Genomic DNA, 21,814 nt, shown 5'->3' on the forward strand with positions numbered 1-21,814 from the left:
CCATCAGTAAAACTAGTCCTAAACCAGCTCTAAAACACAGCTACTTGTGGGTCTCTGTATCACATGGACATTGTGGCTGTCTGCCTTCCAGAACCTCTTCCACCACTCAACGGACGTTCTGGGCCAGGGGGTTGTGAGGATCCCAGACGCCAAAGGAGACGATGCCTGGAAGGTGTACTTTGACGAGGTGGCCCAGGAGATAGTGGACGAGTTTGCCATGCGCTACGGGATCGAGTCCATCTACCAGGCCATGACGTGAGTCAGAGGAATCTGATGACTCTCTCTCTCTCTCTCTCTCTCTTGTTCTCTCTCTCTTTCTCTTGCTCTCTCTGTTGTTTATTCTCTCTCTTGTTCTCTCTCTCTTTCACTCTCTCTCTGTTGTCTCTTATCTCTTTCTTGTGCTTTTTCGTTCTCTCTCTCTCTTCTCTTATCTCTCTCAGTTATTTATCTTATCTCTCTCTTGTGCTCTCTCCGTCTCACTCTGTCCTTCTCCCCCTCTCCTCCCCCTTTTCTCTAATATGAAATAGCCATTTGGTGCTGTTGTCATTCCCTGGTGGCCTCCAAATGAAGGAAAGTCAATTATAAATGGTCTGAGAATGGATCTGTCTCCATGAGGTGCCATTCTCCATACAGATGCCTGTTAATCGGCTCCATCATTTACACAAAGCACACTCAGGTGGCCATCCCTCAGCCGGAATGGGGCAGGGGCCTGATGGGAGATATGAGACAGCCGTCCCATGTAGTGCTAGCTAGCTAAACATAGGCCTGCTCTTGTGCAGTGTGTTGTAAATCCTATTACGTCCCTGAAATCCACTGCTACTGTAGATTATTTTGCCCCATAATGAAGGAAGATATCTGTGTGGTGTAAATTGGGTCAAAGTACATAAACATGTTCTTTGCATTTTGACTTGAACATTACATTGCGATAATTATGTAATGTGAACAAGAGACATAATGAAACATTAAAATAGTAGAATCAACCAACGTTGAGCTGCTGTCTCTGAGCCCTCCCTGACAGTGCCCTCTCCTGGTGTGTTTAGGCACTTCGCCTGCCTGTCCTCTAAGTACATGTGTCCTGGCGTTCCGGCGGTGATGAGCACCCTGCTGGCCAACATCAATGCGTTCTACGCCCACACCACCGCCTCCACCAACGTCTCCGCCTCTGACCGATTCGCTGCCTCCAACTTCGGGGTTCGTATGGCCCCACACCCCTTTCCCTCCCAAACCTAATAACACTGTCTACGTTGTACTTGTCATATACCACAGGTTGCCTTTCTCTGGATGATTTTCACCTTAATTGGTTCTCTCTTCCCTCCAACAGAAAGAGCGCTTTGTCAAGCTCTTGGATCAACTCCACAACTCCTTACGCATTGACCTCTCCACATATAGGGTAAGTTGAGAAGTTTTAACATAAACCTCAAAATATGCACCTTCCCCTTTTATCTCTGTTTTTCTAATGGAATGGTCCCCAATTATACCCTCTCAGAACAACTTCCCTGCCAGCAGTAAGGATCGTCTCCAGGACCTGAAGTCCACTGTGGACCTACTGACCAGCATCACCTTCTTCAGGATGAAGGTATAGGCCAAGGGCTGGGCTACAAAGACTCTCTGTGAAGAAACCTTTGCTCTACTCCTGCCTGTGATCTGTGTAGTGTCTTCCTTACTCTCAATGAGTACAACTATTTGTGCTATGACAGTAAATCATCACGATATAATATCACTCTTTATAGTGCTGTGTAAGCGCTCTCTCTCTCTCTGTAACGCTGTAACGCTCGCCATCTCCCTCTGGTGTTCAGGTCCAGGAACTGCAGAGTCCCCCCAGAGCCAGTCAGGTGGTGAGGGACTGTGTTAAGGCCTGCCTCAACTCCACCTATGACTATATCTTCAACAACTGCCAGGAGCTGTACAGCCGCCAGTACCAGCTGCTGGACACAGTGAGTCGCTCAGTCTATCTCAGTTCTACTGCAGTGTCATTTACACTAACAGAATGAATGCAGGTTATTCATATTAGAATATGCTTTGGTGATGACATTTCACTTCCTTATGTTATAAAATACATTTTACCAAGACAAATATAATTATTCATTTTCGGAATTGTTCAGTGGGGTCGTTCTCTAACATATCATTTAACATTATATCCAAAAAGACGTAACTTAATGCATCCAATAATAAGCACCAAGCTCAGTTGACAGAGTGGTGCAGCTTTATCGCCGAAACGTTTGAGGATTTTACATTTTGTCGTTTTCCAAGTTGTTTCTGTGTGTTGCAAATAGCAAAATTAGCATGACACGAGCTGAATTACATGTAAAAGGCTTTGAAAATAAAAAGCTTGCAGTACCCTCAGTGCTCCGTTGACATTTCACAGAGCTACGCTTGTTTTTGTGAGAACTCTTTGGAAAAAGAACAGGAACGTCGCATTAATATAAACGGCGTATACTCAAATATTAAAATACTATATGTCATGTCTCAAAATCGATATTTATCTTACCTCTATATTGTTCTATGTCCTCCGTATTCGAGAATAAAGATTACGAGTTCAATAGGGAGCCTGTCAGTTAGCCTTAATTCTTGCACAGCATCCAGCCTAGCTGACGCGATGCTATTTTCCTGATTTATGACAACTTTTTTTCTCTGGCCTCCATTGATTTAGTCTCCCTAATTTTGACCATCCTACAAGGGTAAAAACCAATAACTTTTTAACGGATTGTGATAGAGACATGAGTTTGATTATCTACACAATTAACATATCATTTTGCCCATTGGTCAAAATGTTTTTCAATGGACACACTTTTCATATGAATATGTCAAGGGATATCACTTTAATCCAGCAGAGTTGTGTTACACGCTGTGTTTTGTCTGACTGGGAGTGTGGTTGTGTTCTGATCCAGCACAAAGAGGATCTTCCCCTGGAGGAGCAGGGCCCCAGCATCAAGAACCTGGACTTCTGGCCCAAACTGATCACCCTTATCGTCTCCATCATAGAGGAGGACAAGAACTCCTACACACCTGTCCTCAACCAGTTAGTACACACACACACACACACACACACACACACACACACACACAGACACACACAGACACACACACACAATAATAATGTATGTACTCCTGTACTATTTCCAGTGTGTAATGATACTCTCTACCATCTCTCCTCCAGGTTCCCTCAGGAGCTGAATGTGGGGAAGGTGTGTGCTGAGGTCATGTGGACGCTGTTCTCCCAGGACATGAAGTATGCCATGGAGGGTAAGTCACCAAGGATGACCTATCAGAAGCCGAGCAGACGTGCCCAATCTGCGTCATTTTGGGGATCAAGCTCCTCACCCACTAATACCATATTCCCAGACTTATTGGCCCTACCTTGCCTTTTGTCTGAGTGTGTTTGTGTGCGTCGTAACTATATGGTGAAAGAATGAGCCCAAGAGGATACATGTGGAGTGTACTAAAGGTACTAAGTAACAGTAGAAGGAAAAGGAAATCTCCCCAGTCTGTCTTCTCCACCCCCTGTCTGTGGCTCTGTCTCTGTCTCAGCATTGTGTGTCTCTTCTACCCTGTCTTTCTTTCAGTAATGGATAACGTTGATCATTACCAGTGGCTTCAGGGTAAGACTGCATACTGTACTGTAGATGATAACAGAGACCCTCTTATTATGCTATTCTACAGTATGTGCCAGTATTCTGTTAGCCATTAGATATTTCAGCAATAAGGCCCGAAGGGGTGTGGTATATGGCCAATATACCATGGCTAAGGGCTGTTCTTATGCACGATGCAACGCGGAGTGCCTGGATACAGCCCTTAGCCGTGGTATATTGGCCATATACCACAAACCCCCATGGTGCCTTATTGCTATTATAAACTGGTTACCAACTTAATTAGAGCAGTACAAATAAATGTGTTGTCATACCCCTGGTATACAGTCTGATATACTACGGCTGTCAGCCAATCAGCAATCAGGGCTCGAACCACCCAGTTTATATAAATATTTTAGTGTTGAATATCATTTTATTTCTATCAGAGCACTGCTGTGTGAATCTGGCCAAAAGTTGACAATTTACGATGGCAAGCCATTTACATTCATAAGTTGTGTATGGCTCGTCTCCATTCCATCCTCTCCGTCTCTCCACTTTCATCTTGCTCTATTTCTTTCTATTTGTGTTGCCTTGTTCTTGTCTTTCATTTCATTCCTTCGGTCCGTGCTTATTTCTCTGTGTTCTAGCCCCATCTGAATTCCACCTTCGTGGGCAGACGTTTTATGCTGGTAAGAGCATCAACCCCCACCCCATCACTCCTCTTGTCTTGTTCTCCTCCCAGAACCCCCAACATATAAACCGAGTTAGATCTGTGTTTCCAGTGAAATCTGTCATTCCCAACAGAGATGCAAAGTTAATCCTATAGGGAAGGCTGTTTCTCTGTGGTCCGAGAGTTTCTGACGATGTTTTACATAGAGAATGATGTGTAAGGCTGAGGGCTGTGGGAGGGAGGAGAATGGGGAGAAGCTACACTGAAGCCGAGTATGGAGGGAGGGATGGAGAGAGAGGGGTATCCCACTGGGGGATGGAGGCGTTCTGGGGAGGTGAGATACAGTAGAGCTCCATGCGGTGCAGAGCGAGAGAGCGACAGACAGAGGGAGAGTAGATGTGTTGGGTGTGAAAGCTGCTTATGTCTCCCAGGACCCCCTCTATTACCTCCTCTCCCCAGAGGTGGATTTGTACATCTCTAACTTTCCTCTGTCCTCATGAAACTCCTTTTCACACTCTCCCAATGATGGATGTCTCTCACAGGAGAGTTGAATGGTTAAGTCTGTGTGTGCGTGCATGCGCTGCAGTGTGTGTTTGTGTGTGTCTTAATCACCGTGCCCAGGGGCACTAGGGGAGTGGAGCCGCCCACCACACACTCAGCCTGCAGTAAGCCCACTTCAAAGCCCAGTTAGCTGTGGCTGTACTGGCCACTGGGGGTGGCTGGCTGCTCTTCACTCCTCTACCTCCAAGCGTACTGAACCCTACCTGTTCTGTGCCCTAAATATCCACACTACTCTTACAGTAATATTATGACCCAGACACTCATACATAGGTGCATATCTATGTACACACTGACACACACACACAAATAAACACATCCTCAGAGAGACACACACTCACTCTCTGGTGTGTTTGTCTCCACAGAGCATGAAAAGCACCGGCTGTGTAAGAGTGCCGACTACATGAACCTGCACTTCAAGGTCAAGTGGCTGTACAATGAGTATGTGAAGGACCTGCCAAACTTCAAAGGGGTTGTACCCGACTACCCATCGTGAGTTAACCGTGACTTGTCTAAACTTAACAGAAATGTGTATAAAAATAGGTTCACTCTATTTTACCCCTTACTTCAATATTTCCCATGTGCAGGTGGTTCTTACAGTTTGTGCTGCAGTGGCTGGATGAGAATGAAAGCGTTTCCATGGAGTTCATGCATGGAGCTCTGGAGAGAGACAAGAAAGATGGAGTAAGTAACTGGTAGTAGTTATTTTCCCATCTTTGTCAGTTATTCACTATAAACTATATAGTTACATTTGTCTCCGTCCCCTTCTCCTTCCAGTTCCAGCAGACATCTGAGCATGCTCTCTTCTCCTGCTCGGTGGTGGACGTCTTCACCCAGCTCAACCAGAGCTTTGAGATCATCAAGAAACTGGACTGTCCTGACCCAAAGGTCATGGCCCACTACAGCCGACGATTCGCCAAGGTAACCTTACCCTCCTTGTCCTACCTATCTATCTGACCTGTATGTACTGTACTGTAGACCAATGCCTGGAGGGATAGATTGCTCTCTCATATCTCCACCCTCTGTGAGATTCATTTTAGGGAGCCTCTCCCCTAAGTCATGCTTGATTTGTACTTTTGGCTTGAAATGTTTTTCAAACTATAGCTAGGTTTCCATCCAATTGGCGACATATTTTCATGTGAATATTCAAAAATCAGCATAAAAACATGTATGCACATTTTCCCACCAGAGATGTGTTTCCATCAAATTGACTTGTTGCGGATAAAAGGCTGTGCGTGACGACGTAGTGCACATAAAAATAACTTTTGCGGTTGTATTGAATAAAAAATACAAGTTAAATGGGCTTCCACCGCATTTTCAACTCTACTGATGGTTTTGTCCAAATTAATGTTTGCATTATATAGTGAATGTGCCCACTCTGGTCTTGGCACGTGCGCTCTAGACAAGAGCTTGCACATACAGTGCGGGTATGCTACCTACTAAACCATTGTCTGGGCAAAGGAGATGATGAATATGACGAGATCTCTCTGCCCAGAAAGCTACCATTCAAGCTACAATTCACCAGCTCTGCAAGCGTTATAATGTCAAAATACGTTAGTTACTCAACAAATATGCCTGCAACTATCGTCAATTACTGCCATTACACCTGGTATGTATTGTACTTCCAAAATAGGTCTAAATAAAATTACAAGCAACCACATTTTACCCCCTTTTTTTCTCCCCAATTTCGTGATATCCAATTACGATCTTGTCTCATCGCTGCAACTCCCCAGCTGGCTCCGAAAAACATGACCCGCCAAAACCACTCTTCTTAACACCCGCCTGCTTAACCCGGAAGCCAGCTGCACCAATGTGTCGGAGGAAACACTGTTCAACTGACGACCGAAGCCGGCCAAACCCTCTCCTAACCCAGACGACGCTGGGCCAATTGTGTGCCTCCCTATGGGACTCCCGGTCACGGCCGGTTGTGACACAGCCTGGGATCGAACCCGGGTCTGTAGTGACGCCTCAAGCACTGCGATGCAGTGCCTTAGACCGCTGCGCCACTCCGGAGGCCCAACCCTGTTAAGTTTATCCACATTTATTTCATCTGTAGCCTAATAAACTGCATGCTTTCCCGAGTCGTAGTGGGAGGACCACACAACATATAATTGCGTGACTCCAAGTTTACACCGCCATTTCTCACCCAATTAATTTTACAGACACAAAAAGATCCCACCTTGTCTAGCGTATTTTGTTTTCTCGACATTTGGAAAGTTTACCGACAAATTAGCTTTTACATCAGGCCTGTCGCAAAAAATTTTTTATCTGACATGTACTTTACTCCATTTAAATGGTTGGATGGAAACCTGGTTAATGGGAGAAAAAGTTTGGCATTTGCTCAAACCTTTGAAATATCCCCAAATCTCATTAAAGTGATTAATGATTATGACCGCCCATTGCATTTTCTTCTTTGGAAAACAGCCAACTCTGCCCTTTAGAGAAATCCTTACCTTTGCTTTTCTTATTTTAGAGTACTATACCATTATTACAGATATTAGCCCCAGAAAATCCCATTTCAATAAAAGCAGCCGGAGCATTGTCTGGGGGACTTTAACATTTGTGTAAAGGAATTGGATATGATATGTTCTCATTAAATAGAAATGCCTAATGGGACAATCATTCAATGTACTCTCTTTCTAGCTGGGGTTGGGCTGGCACAGTCTATAGAGAGACTGCATCACAGAGAATACATTCAGGGAATGCATTCATACTTTCAGTGGACTCTCTCCAGCAGTAGTTCTTCAGAAAAGTTACACGACAGTAACCTCACATACCCTCACTAACTTTACCCCAAAACCACACTAGCCTCTAGCCAGTGTTAAAGGCCACTTCCCATTCACAGAAAAGGATGACTGTCATTTAGTGGTTGGGATGAGATATATGACACTGAAACCTCACGCATGTGTAGTTGGACACTGTAATGACCTGTTTTCCTCCCCACAGACTATTGCCAAAGTTCTTCTGCAGTACAGTGCCATTCTGACCAAGAGCTTCCCCTCCTACTCTGACAAAGAGAAGATCGTAAGTCTTCATATCCTGCCTTACACAACATACAGTGCATTCGGAAAGTATTCAGACCCCTTGACTTTTTCCACATTTTGTTACGTTACAGCCTTATTCTAAAATTGATTAAATAGTTTTTTTCCCTCACCAATCTACACACAATACCCCATAATGACAAAGCAAAAACTGGTTTTTATACATTTTTGCTAATTTTAGAATAAGGCTGTGACGTAACAAAATGTGGAAAAGTCAAGGGGTCTGAAAACATTCCGAATGCACTTTATCCTTAGAGTTTTTTATGGGAGTTTCAACCTCTAAATGGTCTCTGTATCTATCGCTTGCTCTCTTCCCCTGTGTAGCCCTGTGTACTGATGAATAATGTGCAGCAGTTGCGTATCCAGCTGGAGAAGATGTTTGAGTCCATGGGTGCCAAACAGGTAAGCAGCAACACTATGTATAGGAAGAGATGTTAACAACTAGCTTTTTTCACAGATGGGTAAGATGGAGTCTGGGTGGAGGGTCGGGGTGAACAGTGTTCATCCTCACTGTGCTCCGGACCACCAGGAACCTCCTGGAGAAGACTACAGGCGCATTGTGTCTCTGGGCTCATGCAGCCAGTTGAGCAGCCATTGGTGTTACCAGGTTTTGATTTAAAGGACTGAATGATGTGCTACTCTGGCATCACACCTAGATAAATAGAGAACCTCAACTATTTGCTATGTGTGAACACATGGTTCAAATTGCTTTTGTGTGTGACTGCTCTTCATAGACAAGATTATAAACATGGTATTTGTGTCTTTCTGTACCAGATTGCAAAAGAGGAAGCAATGGTAGGGAGATGGTTCACGTGACTTAGAGTTGAGAAGTGGATGTGTGCTACTGTAGTATCCTGCCATGTGGAATAGAGCATTAGATCAATAGCATCTATAGGCCAGTGCTTATTGTGTAGATTACTAGACTGTTAAATTAACATATGCCCTTGGTGATTCTATTATTTCCCTAGATCAATTTCCTAGAGTGCAAAAAGCTATGTACGGTCTATAGGTTTTCATGACCATACCTATGTTTAGCATCCCTACTTAAGAGCACTATGTAGTATCTATAAGTTAAATATCTCTAGGACCTGCTTTATTCTGAATGATTGATTGTCCCTTTCTTACTGAGTAGTAAGTGAGTTATTATTTGGTTTGGATGTTGAGTGAAGTAGTTTATAGTTTGGCCTAGTAATCCCTTTGTTTTGGCTTACTGAATTGTAGCACTAGACTGAGAACTTGAGTTTAAATAGATGTGTTTCCTTCGCTGCTTAAGATTGACGAGCAGGTGGATGATGAGGAGGAGAAGGTGGGTGTGCGTTCACTTTTGGTTGAAGGCTGTTTGATAGTTGCCAAAGTGTTGTTGTAGAGCTTCTTGCATATTAAGGATTTTCTATCTCACCTTCGCCCCTGACCAGCAGGTCATAACTGAGGATGAGGAGAGAAAGACTCTGGTGGGTATATGATATCATTAGAAGATTAAACAGGGAGACTGTAGAATAGAGTTCACCCTCTATAGAGCCTTTAGGAATCCCATTGTAAAACCATAGACAACTCAACTAGCTAGATTTCTCACATGATAGCTCCCTGTGGCCAATTAGATGAGTCTTTAGTCTTTTGAGGAAATTGAAGTGTAATGGGAAGAAATTCTGCACACCGAGGATCAATTTCAGATGATTGGGGTTGTGAAAGTAAACTAGTATCCATAATTGTTTGTGTATTCACTGGCATATGGCTTGTAGTTGGGTTTTTCTAACGTAAGACAGTCAGTGTTACAGTTTAATAAATGTAGAGAGTGGAACTTTAATCTGAGCTCTGTGTTTTCAAAGAAGCACAACTCTGGGGTTGTGTGAAGCCGTGATGTTGTCTTGTTTGTGTCAAAGCTCTGTGTCGTGCTGTGAGGAGTTGAACTTGAAAGGCGGACTTTCAAGGAGGGAGATATGGGATGTGTGTGGGAGGGAGTGATTAGGAATTGAGTTATCCCAGATGAAGCTTAGTAGGAAGAGTTCACAGAAACGTCACAGTACACGCTGACTCGCACTCTTCTGCCTGTCAACACAAATTAGACACTTGAAAGACAAGACACACTGTTCAAGTTTAATTGTAAACAAGCACCAATTAACTTTTTAGTTTTCTGTTTTGTTTATTTTGACAGTCAGAAATAAACTACAGTATCTTCAAAATTATACAATATAATGGAATGGTTGTAGACCGTTGACTGATAATAGACATGCTACTGTTTACACTTCTCTCTATTTATCTGTATCTGGAAAGCCTACACAGAGGTCTTCATTATAAGCACTCTGACCTTCAAAATGTGGTGCTGACTTTTTGCAGTTAGCAGGAATAAAAGGAACTTGGGCATTTTCCCCCTCTTTTTTCCCCCCTAGGGCAACATGGGCAAAATGATAGAATGGCAGCAGGTGGGTGTAAGAAAAGAGGACATTATATATGTGCATGTATGAACATTCTGTACATGGGTATATATAATATATTGTTTTTGAACCTCACGTAGAAAACGGACGATTACTTTTACTTAAATACAGAAAATGATACTGTACTGTCTGATACTGATGTCATTGTTGACATGGTCGGCTGATGTAACTTGTAAACCGACTCAGTGTATCAATCAGTTCTCTGAGGGTTTATCATCCGTTCTGCCTCTGGCTGGAGGTTCACAGTATGTTTTGTGTTCTGTCTCACTCCGACCCTTCAGGAAAGTGTGGAGGAGGTGGAGGAGGTTGAGGAGGAGCAGGTTGAGGTTTGTTGTTGGTGTAGTAGAGGTTGTGTCAGTGACACACTCAGTCACTGATATCGTCATGGTCACACATCGTCATTCACACTCACTGCCCCTCTCTCCACTCACGTAGTGGTGGTCACACGCATTCGCCACATCATTGTGCCGTCTCATGGTGGAATAGGACACCGCCATGGTTAACGTGGTGACTTTGATCTTGTTGGGGTTTTCACTGGTCATGTGTTTGGTGCAACTCTCTCTTCCCCTATATGACTAAGGTAATGTTGTCCCTTACCTGTTCTCTAAAGTGCAGCTGTCTTGCTCTCCATTACACAGACATCTCCTTCCCACAACTTCATTTACTTTCAGACTACTATGCAATTTAATTATTTTGTTATTTTCCTTTGTTTATTTTGTTTTCAATAGACTGACAAAGAGAAGGTGGGTTCATTACAAACAAATGTTGCATACATACAGTATGTACTCCTACAGTATGCATGCAAAGGTTTACTTTACTTCTTTTTACAATTTAGTCTTTTGGTTAAGTCGATTATCCTAGATCTTCTCCTGGTGTTAGTACTAGATGGGTCTGTTGCTGGTGCATACTTTAGTTATTGCAACAAAACAGACACATTTGACAGGCTCTTTTTTTACTCCCCTCCTCTCAAAGATGGATGCACCCCCGGAGGAAAAGGTGGGTTAGAGTTTGTGCCTTTCTCCCTGGGTTGTATAGTGGAGCGGTAGCTATGCTGCTCACACAAATGTCACTGGTTCATTGGTCAACACATTCCCAAATTGTTATAATATCCTTTTATGGCACCATCAGATATTTACCATGTATTGTTAGCAATGTTGTTTTTACCCTATACTAGCTCTTGATAAAAGACAGCAATAAATATGGTCATATCTCCTTTTTCCCTCCCGCTCTCTGATAGCCTGAAAAGAAAGACGAGGAGAAGGTGAGTGTAGTAAGGATGTGACATCCTCAGTGAGTTCCCATCCCCTGTAACACTGTATCACTCTCACTAACAGTCACTTACTCAGCAGTATACACACGTACAGGATGCTCATGAAAAACATCCTCCATCTCTCCCTATAGCCCCTGTAAGCCATCCTCGTATCCACTGGTGCAGAACTCATTCAGTAGTCTCCCCTACAGCTGTCATATACTCTTGTCTAGAATCTAGTGTGTGGTCTAGTCCCTGGCAGTCCATGTATCAGCTGGCTTATTGTAGCGTTAGCTTAATGGACCACATCATGTTGTCATCTGTCTTGCTGGGGTTGCTTTAGGCCTCTGTGAGATGGTTTCTGTCAGACTGATGCTGTGGTTGTAGATATGGGGCACATTGTGACCCCTGGTGGTCCTCAAATAGTGTATACTTCTGAGTCAATATCATGAATCTGCTGTCATATTAAACCGCCATTTTCTTTCATCTGCTTTCTTTGAAGGTGGTGATTGTTACCGACAAAAAGGTGGGTTAGTCTGCAGGAGTGTGTTGTCTAATAAGAATAAGAATGAGTGTAATTAACTGGAAGAGAAGTAGCAGTGACATTGCAAGTATAAGGAATCTCGCTACTTTAGTCAAACATTTTTCAGTTTGAGTGACATTGCCTTTTCTTGGCAAAAAGCAAAATAACACGTTTTCTCCATTGCTGCTGGACTATTGTGTGTGCTCTACTTTGGCTTGCAATTCGCATACTTTACAGTATGTGTATTATCTGGCGTCAAAGGGAATTATGTTGCTGTTTTTTTCCCCATATCTATGGTTTTTGAGAATCATGCTTAACTGTTTTAAAATGTTTATATATGTATGTATATATGTATATGTGTGATATATATATATATATATATATATATATATATATATATATATATATATATATATATATATATATATACACACATATACAATATATACATATATATATGTGTATATGTGTATATATATGTATATGTGTACAGTCGTGGTCAAAGGCTTTGAGAATGACACAAATACTAATTTTCACAAAGTCTGCTGCCTCAGTTTTGATGATGGTAATTTGCATATACTCCAGAATGTCATGAAGAGTGATCAGATTAATTGCAAAGTCCCTCTTTGCCATGAAAATGAACTTAATCCCCCAAAAAGATTTCCACTGCATTTCAGCCCTGCCACAAAAGGACCAGCTGCCATCATGTCAGTGATTCTCTCGTTAACACAGGTGAGAGTGTTGACGAGGACAAGGCTGGAGATCACTCTGTCATGCTGATTGAGTTAGAATAACAGACTGGAAGTTTTAAAAGGAGGGTGGTGCTTGAAATCATTGTTCTTCCTCTGTTAACCATGGTTACCTGCAAGGAAACACGTGCCGTCATCATTGCTTTGCACAAAAAGGGCTTCACATGCAAGGATATTGCTGCTAGTAAGATTGCACCTAAATCAACCATTTATCGGATCATCAAGAACTTCAAGGAGAGAGGTTCAATTGTTGTGAAGAAGGCGTCAGGGCGCCCAGGAAAGTCCAGCAAGCGCCAGGACCGTCTCCTAAAGTTGATTCAGCTGCGGGATCGGGGCACCACCAGTGCAGAGCTTGCTCAGGAATGGCAGCAGGCAGGTGTGAGTGCATCTGCACGCACAGTGAGGCGAAGACTATTGGATGATGGCCTGGTGTCAAGAAGGGCAGCAAAGATGCCACTTCTCTCCAGGAAAAACATCAGGGACAGACTGATATTCTGCAAAAGGTACAGGGATTGGACTGCTGAGAACTGGGGTAAAGTCATTTTCTCTGATGAATCCCCTTTCCGATTGTTTGGGGCATCCGGAAAACACCTTGTCCGGAGAAGACAAGGTGAGCGCTAACGTCAGTCCTGTGTCACGCCAACAGTAAAGCATCTTGAGACCATTCATGTGTGGGGTTGCTTCTCAGCCAAGGGAGTGGGCTCACTCACAATTTTGCCTAAGAACACAGCCATGAATAAAGAATGGTACCAACACATCCTCCAAGAGCAACTTCTCCCAACCATCCAAGAACAGTTTGGTGACGACCAATGCCTTATCCAGCATGATGGAGCACTTTGCCATAAAGCAAAAGTGATAACTAAGTGGCTCGGGGGAACAAAACATCGACATTGTGGGTCCTTGGCCAGGAAACTCTCCAGACCTTAATCCCATTGAGAACTTGTGGTCGATCCTCAAGAGGCGGGTGGACAAACAAAAACCCACAAATTCTGACAAACTCCAAGCATTGATTATGCAAGAATGGCTGCCATCAGTCAGGATGTGGCCCAGAAGTTAATTGACAGCATGCCAGGGTGGATTGCAGAGGTCTTGAAAAAGAAGGGTCACACTGCAAATATTGACTCTTTGCATAAACTTAATGTAATTGTCAATAAAAGACTTTGACACTAATGGAATGCTTGTAATTATACTTCAGGATACCATAGTAACATCTGACAAAAATATCTTATAACACTGAAGCAGCGAACTTTGTGAAGACCAATACTTGTGTCATTCTCAAAACTTTTGACCACGACTGTATATATATATACAGTTGAAGTCGGAAGTTTACATACACTTAGGTTGGAGTCATTAAAACTTGTTTTTCAACCACTCCACAAATGTATTGTTAACAAACTATAGTTTTGGCAAGTCGGTTAGGACATCTACTTTGTGCATGACACAAGTAATTTTTCCAACAATTGTTTACAGACAGATTATTTCACTTATAATTCACTGTATCACAATTCCAGTGGGTCAGAAGTTTACATACACTAAGTTGACTGTGCCTTTAAACAGCTTGGAAAATGACAGAAAATGATGTCATGGCATTAGAAGCTTCTGATAGGCTAATTGACATCATTTGAGTCAATTGGAGGTGTACCTGTGGATGTATTTCAAGGCCTACATTCAAACTCAGTGCCTCTATGCTTGACAACATGGGAAAATCAAAAGAAATCAGCGAAGACCTCAGAAAAAATATTGTAGACCTCCACAAGTCTGGTTCGTCCTTGGGAGCAATTTCCAAACGCCTGAAGGTACCACTTTCATCTGTACAAACAATAGTATGCAAGTATAAACACTATGGGACCACGCAGCCGTCATACCGCTCAGGAAGGAGACGCGTTCTGTCTCCTAGAGATGAACAGACTTTGGTGCGAAAAGTGCAAATCAATCCCAGAACAACAGCAAAGAACCTCGTGAAGATTCTGGAGGAAACAGGTACAAAACTATCTACAGTAAAACGAGTCCTATAATGACATAACCTGAAAGGCCGCTCAGCAAGGAAGAAGCCACTGCTCTAAAACCTCCATAAAAAAGCCAGACTACGGTTTGCAACTGCACATGGGGACAAAGATCGTACTTTTTGGAGAAATATCCTCTGGTCTGATGAAACAAAAATAGAACTGTTTGGCCAGAATGACCATCGTTATGTTTGGAGGAAAAAGGGGGTTGTTTGCAAGCCGAAGAACACCATCCCAACCGTGAAGCAGGGGGTGGCAGCATCATGCTGTGGGGGTGCTTTGCTGCAGGAGGGACTGGTGCACTTCACAAAATAGATGGCATCATGAGGAAGGACAATTATGTTGATATATTGAAGCAACATCTCAAGACATCAGTCAGGAAGTTAAAGCTTGGTTGCAAATGGGTCTTCCAAATGGACAATGACCCCAAGCATACTTCCAAAGTTGTGGCAAAATGCCTTAAGGACAACAAAGTCAAGGTATTGGAGTGGCCATCACAAAGCCCTGACCTCAATCCTATAGAAAATGTGTGGGCTGAACTGAAAAAGCGTGTGCGAGCAAGGAGGCATACAAACCTGACTCAGTTACACCAGCTCTGTCAGGAGGAATGGGCCAAAATTCACCCAACTTATTGTGGGAAGCTTGTGGAAGGCTACCCGAAACGTTTGACCCAAGTTAGACAATTTAAAGGCAATGCTACCAAATACTAATTGAGTGTATGTAAACTTCTGACCCACTGGGAATGTGATTAAATAAATAAAAGCTGAAATAAATCATTATCTCTACTATTATTGTGACATTTCACATTCTTAAAATTAAGTGGTGATCCTAACTGACCTAAGACAGGGAATTTTTACTAGGATTAAATGTCAGGAATTGTGAAAAACTGAGTTTAAATGTATTTGGCTAAGGTGTATGTAAACTTCCGACTTCAACTCTATATATGTACAGTTGAAGTCGGAAGTTTACAGGGTATGTAAACTTCTGACCCACTGGAATTGTGATACAGTGAATTATAAGGGAAATAATCTGTATGTAAACAATTGTTGGAAAAATTACTTGTGTCATGCACAAAGTAGATGTCCTAACCGACTTGCCAAAACTATAGTTTGTTAACAATAAATTTGTGGAGTGGTTGAAAAACGAGTTTTAATGACTCCAACCTAAGTGTATGTAAACTTTCGACTTCAACTGTATATGTGTGTGTATATATATATATATATATAAAATTTTTTCATATTTTATTTTCTCTTGCAAATAAATAAATATATTTATATTTATTTATTTGCGAGAGAAAAGAAAATATGAAGAAAAAAAAAATTACACATTTTTTTCTGTACTCATACTTATCAGACTGTCTCTGTGTGCTTCTCTGTGTCTGTCTGCCTTAATGTCTGTCTGACTGTATCTGTATGTCTGCCTTTCTCTGTCTGCCTGTTTTTCTGCAGCTGGACACAGAAGCCAGTGACCTCCTGAACGAGCTTCAGGTCAAGCTGAACAATGTGCTGGATGAGCTGAGTACCACGTTTGGAAACAGGTACACACATGCTCCCACACACACACGCACAACACAGTCCCGGGATTCGAACATGTACACACTCCCCATAGACTCATGCACACAGCTTCAGTCTGTAGTATATGGAGTCCATTTTGGCTCTGAACCCTAACCCCTGTGGCTCCTTTCTCTCCTGTAGTTTCCAGGTCCGTATTGATGACTGTATGAGACAGATGGCCTCTCTGCTGTACCAGATCAAGGGCCCAGTCAACGCCAACAGCCGCAACATGGTGGAGGCCGACTCGGACAACATGCTGCGGCCACTTATGGACTTCCTGGATTCAAAGTGAGTGGATCCCTCCTGCTTCCCTATTGGCTGCTGATTTGGTGGCGTCCATTTTGGTGCCTTCCCTCTGAAGTCAAAGGTGTTTTTGTCAGTATGTTGTGCCATGTTGCGTGATTGTGTATTTGTTGATTTGCTGTATGTGTTGTCTCATTAAACGTGCGTGTGTCTATGCAGGTTAACGCTGTTTGCCACGGCGTGTGAGAAGACTGTTCTAAAGCGGGTTCTGAAAGAGTTGTGGAGGATTGTGATGAGCAGCCTGGAGAAGACCATCGTTCTGCCCCAAGGAAACGACACCTTTGTAAGGCCTAACACCCTCATAACATTTACCTTCAGACCTGGGCCTTTTCCGCATGACCCTCGACTTCAAACACACTATCACCTAATGTTATGTGTATTTCTCTCCTCAGGGGGCTCAGATCCTGTCTGCAGCCAAGGAACTGGGGCAGCTTTCCAAGCTCAAGGATCACATGGCAGGAGAGGCCAAAAGCCTGACACCTAAACAGTGTGCTGTCATGGATATAGCACTGGACACAATCAAAGTTTGTCTTTGAGTTTATAGTCAAACATACACCTGTGGTAAAGTTACTACTTAGATGATGAGCCTTGTTGCTGAGCCTTTAATTACAGGCCTCATTCATTGTACTGTAGAGAAACAAACCTTCCATCTCCCTCTCTTTTCCCATCTTCTTCCCCTCTTCTTCATCTCTCTTTCTCTCTCTCTCTCTCTCCCGCTCTCTCACTCTCCCGCTCTCTCACTCTTCTGCAGCAATACTTCCATGCAGGAGGGAACGGTCTGAAGAAGGCATTCCTGGAGAAGAGTCCTGAGTTGACCTCACTACGCCATGCTCTGTCCCTCTACACACAGACCACAGACACACTCATCAAGACCTTTGTCACAACACAACACACACAAGGTAAGGCGGCGCGCATGCACAAACACACACACACACAATAGCATCAGTCTGCTTCCCATTGTTTCTAACTAAATATTGTACATAACGCAGTCATAAAATAAGACCTTTGCTTCTCCCCTGCTTTGCCACCAGGGGTAACCAGAGAGGCTCCAGTGCTCCCTCTTGAGTACTGTTCTATTTAGTGTTGGGCTTGAAGTTGATCTATCAGCTAAATACTGTGAATGCCTCTATTACATACCTCAAAACTAGCTTTCTCTGGCTGTGTGACTGTTCTGTGAGTTGTTGCCGAACTCTAAAATGACTCTCTGCTGCCATTTGACACGTTTGCTTATTTGTCTTCTCTCTTGTGATCTCTTCTGCTGCCTCCTCACCAGTGCACAATGGGAAGGGTATTAGGTTAACTCCCAACGAAAAAATACAACCCTCCAGGGGTAGGTTGTGCCATTAATGGATAGCATGTGCTAACAACCCCTCTCTCCTTTACTCTGTTTACATAAACCCCCTCCCATCTGCCCCTGTGGGTGAATTTGCCCCAAACACCAACCCTGACTGATCCTCCTCCTGGTTGTATGACCCTACCCATACCCTCTCCTCCTCCTCCCTAAAGGATACTACTCCTGGTATCTATAATCACTGACCACCATTGGAAGATAATGTCTTGTGTTTCTATCTGTGTACACTAGGCTCAGGAGTGGACAAGCCGGTGGGAGAGATATCCATACAGATCGACCTATTCACCCACCCTGGTACTGGGGAGCACAAAGTCACTGTAAAAGGTTTGTATATTTGTACAGTTAAGGAAAAATTACTCCAATTAACCCTTTTTCTCTTTCTCTCCCCATCCCAACAAACTAACTAATCTCCTTCCTTGTTGTACCAGTGGTGGGAGCCAATGATCTGAAGTGGCAGACCTCTGGGATGTTCCGGCCCTTTGTGGAGATCACCATGATCGGACCCCACCTCAGTGACAAGAAGCGCAAGTTCCAATCAAAGTCCAAGAACAACAGCTGGGCGCCCAAGTTTAACGAGACCTTCCACTTGTGAGTCCAGAGTCAAGCAATAGTACAGTAGCATGTTGCCTAAAATAATCCATGTGTAGCCCCTTGAAATAGCCATTGCTCATTGTAAAAAAAGTATACAAAATAATCTCTCACTCCCTCCCTCCCCTCCTCCATGTCTCCTCAGTATCCTGGGTAACGAGGATGGCTTTGAGTGCTACGAGCTGCAGATGTGTGTGAAGGACTACTGTTTTGGCCGTGCCGACCGGGTGGTGGGCATGGCTGTGATGCAGCTGCGGGACGTAGCAGAGAAGGGCAGTGTGGCGTGCTGGTGCCCCCTTGGCCAGCGGGTCACCATGGACGATACAGGCCTCACCGCCATGCGCATCCTCTCCCAGCGCTCCAACGACGAGGTGGCCAAGGAGTTTGTCAAGCTCAAGTCTGAGATACGCTCTGAGGAGGAGGGCAGATGAGTTCTCCCTGAAGGAGGGGAGGGGTGTGAAGGGCCTCTAGGAAAGTGGAAAGTAATAGGAGCACCTTGACTACTACTACTTTGGACTAATAATGTTTCCTGGCTGCTACTGGCTGTTTGATGGACACTGGTTCACCAACACACTGTCACTCTCACTGTGTATTTGTCATACTCACCTTTTGTATCCCCCACTCACTATCTCCTACATGTGGGTAGTTAGTTTCTCTCCCACTCAATGGTTATTAGACACACTCTCACACGATAATGTACTTCCTGTGGGTCTGCCAGTCTGGCACTATGGACATGCCATGGGCGCTATATGCCAGTCATTTCCTGCCAGCCTGTATGTACTTCAGTACAGGGTCTCCCCCTCACCCCACAGTTCTACTCAGTGTTCATGTGCAATACCCCCCAACTGTGGCCATACGTTTGATGCCTTACACTTTAGAAGCTGTGAATGTGTGAAGTTCAGACACAAACTGTAACTATAGTAGAACGCTGTTTGTTTATCTTCCTCAATCTCACTTTAGTGTTCTTCATGATCCATGTTAAAATCTCATAGATGCCACTATTAGGGTCTAAACGCAGGATGTCATTGTTGGTGCATTGGTCAAAGTAGATTCACCTATTTCTATCGTTTTGACTTCTACCACAAGTCAAGTACCCTGCTCCTAAACTCCTAAATATAGTGTACAAATCCACTGGTTTTTCCTGTAGAAAAGTGAAGTCTGTTTTTTTGTGTTGAAAGTATGGTGTGGTGGTTCTGAAGTGAGTTTTACATTTGAGTCTCCCCCCTATTTTTTGACGAGGTACTGTAACGGCAACAGCACTCAATGTAAAGGGTTTGTAGATTGTGTGCCTTGCCAGGTATTGGGCTCCTATTCATGACCCATTAGTCCCATACAGTGTTAACAATGCACTTTGAATGAGAATTACTGTAATGTGTTTTAGTCTAAATTGTCATAAACGTTCTTAACTCAAGGGCTGCCTTCTATCCAGAGAGAAACTTCCTTTTTAGGATAGAGATTGGTGAGCACTTTTTAATCTGGACTATTGCTTATTGCATCAAAAACGGCAATGGTGTATGTAGGGCCCTGTCTTGAATTTAGTAATCACTACTAAATAACCCTGAATACAACATTTTACAAACATTTGTCTAATGTTGCCAACCCTCAATGACAGCCATTTTATTTATAGTTTTTATGTATTTATTCCATAGGTAGAATCTGGTCTACTTTTACAAACAGAGGGCTGCTAGATAGCGTTTGAGTATTGTTTGCAAAGTGGTTGTTTTGAATGGCTTTTTACTGCAGTTTTCTTACAGGACCCTACAGATGCTAACTGGACCTAGAGGGTATTTTGGGTACCAGAGGAGTTTAAACGGTTTTCATCTCAGATGAGGGAAATGCTAGCCTCGTATGGTTCGTAACAAGGCTAGGAAAAGGAAGTCCAAGCCCTCGGTTTGCAAATATTTTCCAGCTATGTTTCCTTGTATCTCTGAGTGGCCTTACATTGGTGATAATAGAAGATGTCTGTATACATGTTTTTAACCCCATGTTTTCTGTGTATTTCTTTTGTCTCACAACGATGCAGAGGATTGGTCAATTTGACCAAAATCAACCATATCAGACTGAGGTTGTCAATGTGATTTTCCTTATTGCTGTTACTTTATTTTTGTTTTTAATTGTATTGGAGGATTTATATTTGTTTAGATGTAGTAATTTTCTTAGATATAGTATTTATATGTTTGTTTATTATTTTCCATTTTGATCCCTCTTCAGAAATGTTGGAATGATGTTCAGTACTGTATCATGAGTTCTATTTTGATGTACAGTATACAGTAAGGGGTGACGCTTGCCCGTCAACTCCCTGATAGAAATGAGAGGAGAAAAAAAATCGAACATATCACTCATAACAAAAATATTTTGCTATTTGTCAAGTAACACTGCCGTTGTCCATACAATGATAGTCAGTTTGATGTTCACACAAAGAAGAAAACTGCAAATTACACACTGCTAAAGCTATATCTGGGCTTTATATGCAGTATCTACAGTACCAATGTGAATACATACATATTTTGGGCTGTTGATTTAGAGGGAAATGTCTACTTTTGAAGAGGGCACTGCCACTCTGTAACATACATGTTCCTTGTGCCAAGCTGTGCAAGTGTTCACTTTTTATCGTTTCATTACGTTTTTTTAAGTGCATCTTTTTTAAATCTTGTGAACCCTTGCACTATAATTAAATCACTACAATAGTTAGTTAGCACGTATTGTATGTCCGAGTAACGGGACTTTTGTGAAGTTTTATTTGTATTTTGTAACTGTAAAAAAACATGGTATTGATCATTAAAATGTGTACATTCCTATTTATTAATTTTGTATAAAGTATTTAAGAAATATCTAATGATGTGTCTGGCTAATTATTAGGGGTTCAGTATGTAGGCCCATGGTACATCTCATAACTTAATTTGAGAAAAGCTAAGGGATTGGTTAAGAGATTACTGAGTAATTGATAAATCAGGAAATCTGATTTTACTTGTCCATTTAAATCCTTTGTAAATCAACTAGACAATGGCCCATCAACTCAAAACTTTTTAGGGTCATCACAGACATTACCGTGATGAACCATGTTAAGTTTACCATTTATCTTCAAAAATAAGGATACTTAACGATTACATTTTTTACTATGTAACGCTAATGCTTTAAATAATCATGAAAAATCTCTTGGGCTAAATGTGGAATGTAGGACCATGGTACATGTCTTAACTTAGTTTGAGAAAAGCTAAGGGATTGGTC

General features: G+C 42.7%; 1 protein-coding gene across 2 annotated transcripts in view; it reads left to right on the plus strand.

Moving 5' to 3' along the window:
• The window catches only part of LOC121582427 (protein unc-13 homolog B), a 99,736-nt gene extending 78,314 nt beyond the window's left edge, over window positions 1-21,422 (plus strand). The window contains exons 21-49 of one of the 2 annotated variants that reach the window (XM_045225147.1): window positions 92-255; window positions 1,041-1,191; window positions 1,322-1,390; window positions 1,487-1,576; window positions 1,797-1,934; window positions 2,889-3,019; window positions 3,158-3,243; window positions 3,564-3,599; window positions 4,214-4,255; window positions 5,160-5,286; window positions 5,382-5,478; window positions 5,572-5,715; window positions 7,741-7,818; window positions 8,160-8,237; window positions 10,223-10,255; window positions 10,549-10,593; window positions 10,996-11,010; window positions 11,240-11,263; window positions 11,505-11,528; window positions 12,019-12,042; window positions 16,240-16,328; window positions 16,486-16,632; window positions 16,807-16,930; window positions 17,040-17,171; window positions 17,399-17,546; window positions 17,921-17,977; window positions 18,230-18,322; window positions 18,427-18,586; window positions 18,732-21,422. In XM_045225147.1, the coding sequence (XP_045081082.1) occupies window positions 92-255; window positions 1,041-1,191; window positions 1,322-1,390; window positions 1,487-1,576; window positions 1,797-1,934; window positions 2,889-3,019; window positions 3,158-3,243; window positions 3,564-3,599; window positions 4,214-4,255; window positions 5,160-5,286; window positions 5,382-5,478; window positions 5,572-5,715; window positions 7,741-7,818; window positions 8,160-8,237; window positions 10,223-10,255; window positions 10,549-10,593; window positions 10,996-11,010; window positions 11,240-11,263; window positions 11,505-11,528; window positions 12,019-12,042; window positions 16,240-16,328; window positions 16,486-16,632; window positions 16,807-16,930; window positions 17,040-17,171; window positions 17,399-17,546; window positions 17,921-17,977; window positions 18,230-18,322; window positions 18,427-18,586; window positions 18,732-19,017 (2,832 nt within the window). In that variant the 3' untranslated portion in view covers window positions 19,018-21,422. The remainder of the gene's footprint in view (window positions 1-91; window positions 256-1,040; window positions 1,192-1,321; window positions 1,391-1,486; window positions 1,577-1,796; window positions 1,935-2,888; window positions 3,020-3,157; window positions 3,244-3,563; window positions 3,600-4,213; window positions 4,256-5,159; window positions 5,287-5,381; window positions 5,479-5,571; window positions 5,716-7,740; window positions 7,819-8,159; window positions 8,238-10,222; window positions 10,256-10,548; window positions 10,594-10,995; window positions 11,011-11,239; window positions 11,264-11,504; window positions 11,529-12,018; window positions 12,043-16,239; window positions 16,329-16,485; window positions 16,633-16,806; window positions 16,931-17,039; window positions 17,172-17,398; window positions 17,547-17,920; window positions 17,978-18,229; window positions 18,323-18,426; window positions 18,587-18,731) is intronic. The other variant, XM_041898192.2, reaches the window with a different exon arrangement.
• The last annotated feature ends 392 nt before the right edge of the window (window positions 21,423-21,814 follow it).

Source organism: Coregonus clupeaformis, chromosome 15 (genome assembly GCF_020615455.1).
Source record: "Coregonus clupeaformis isolate EN_2021a chromosome 15, ASM2061545v1, whole genome shotgun sequence".
NCBI lineage: Eukaryota > Metazoa > Chordata > Actinopteri > Salmoniformes > Salmonidae > Coregonus > Coregonus clupeaformis.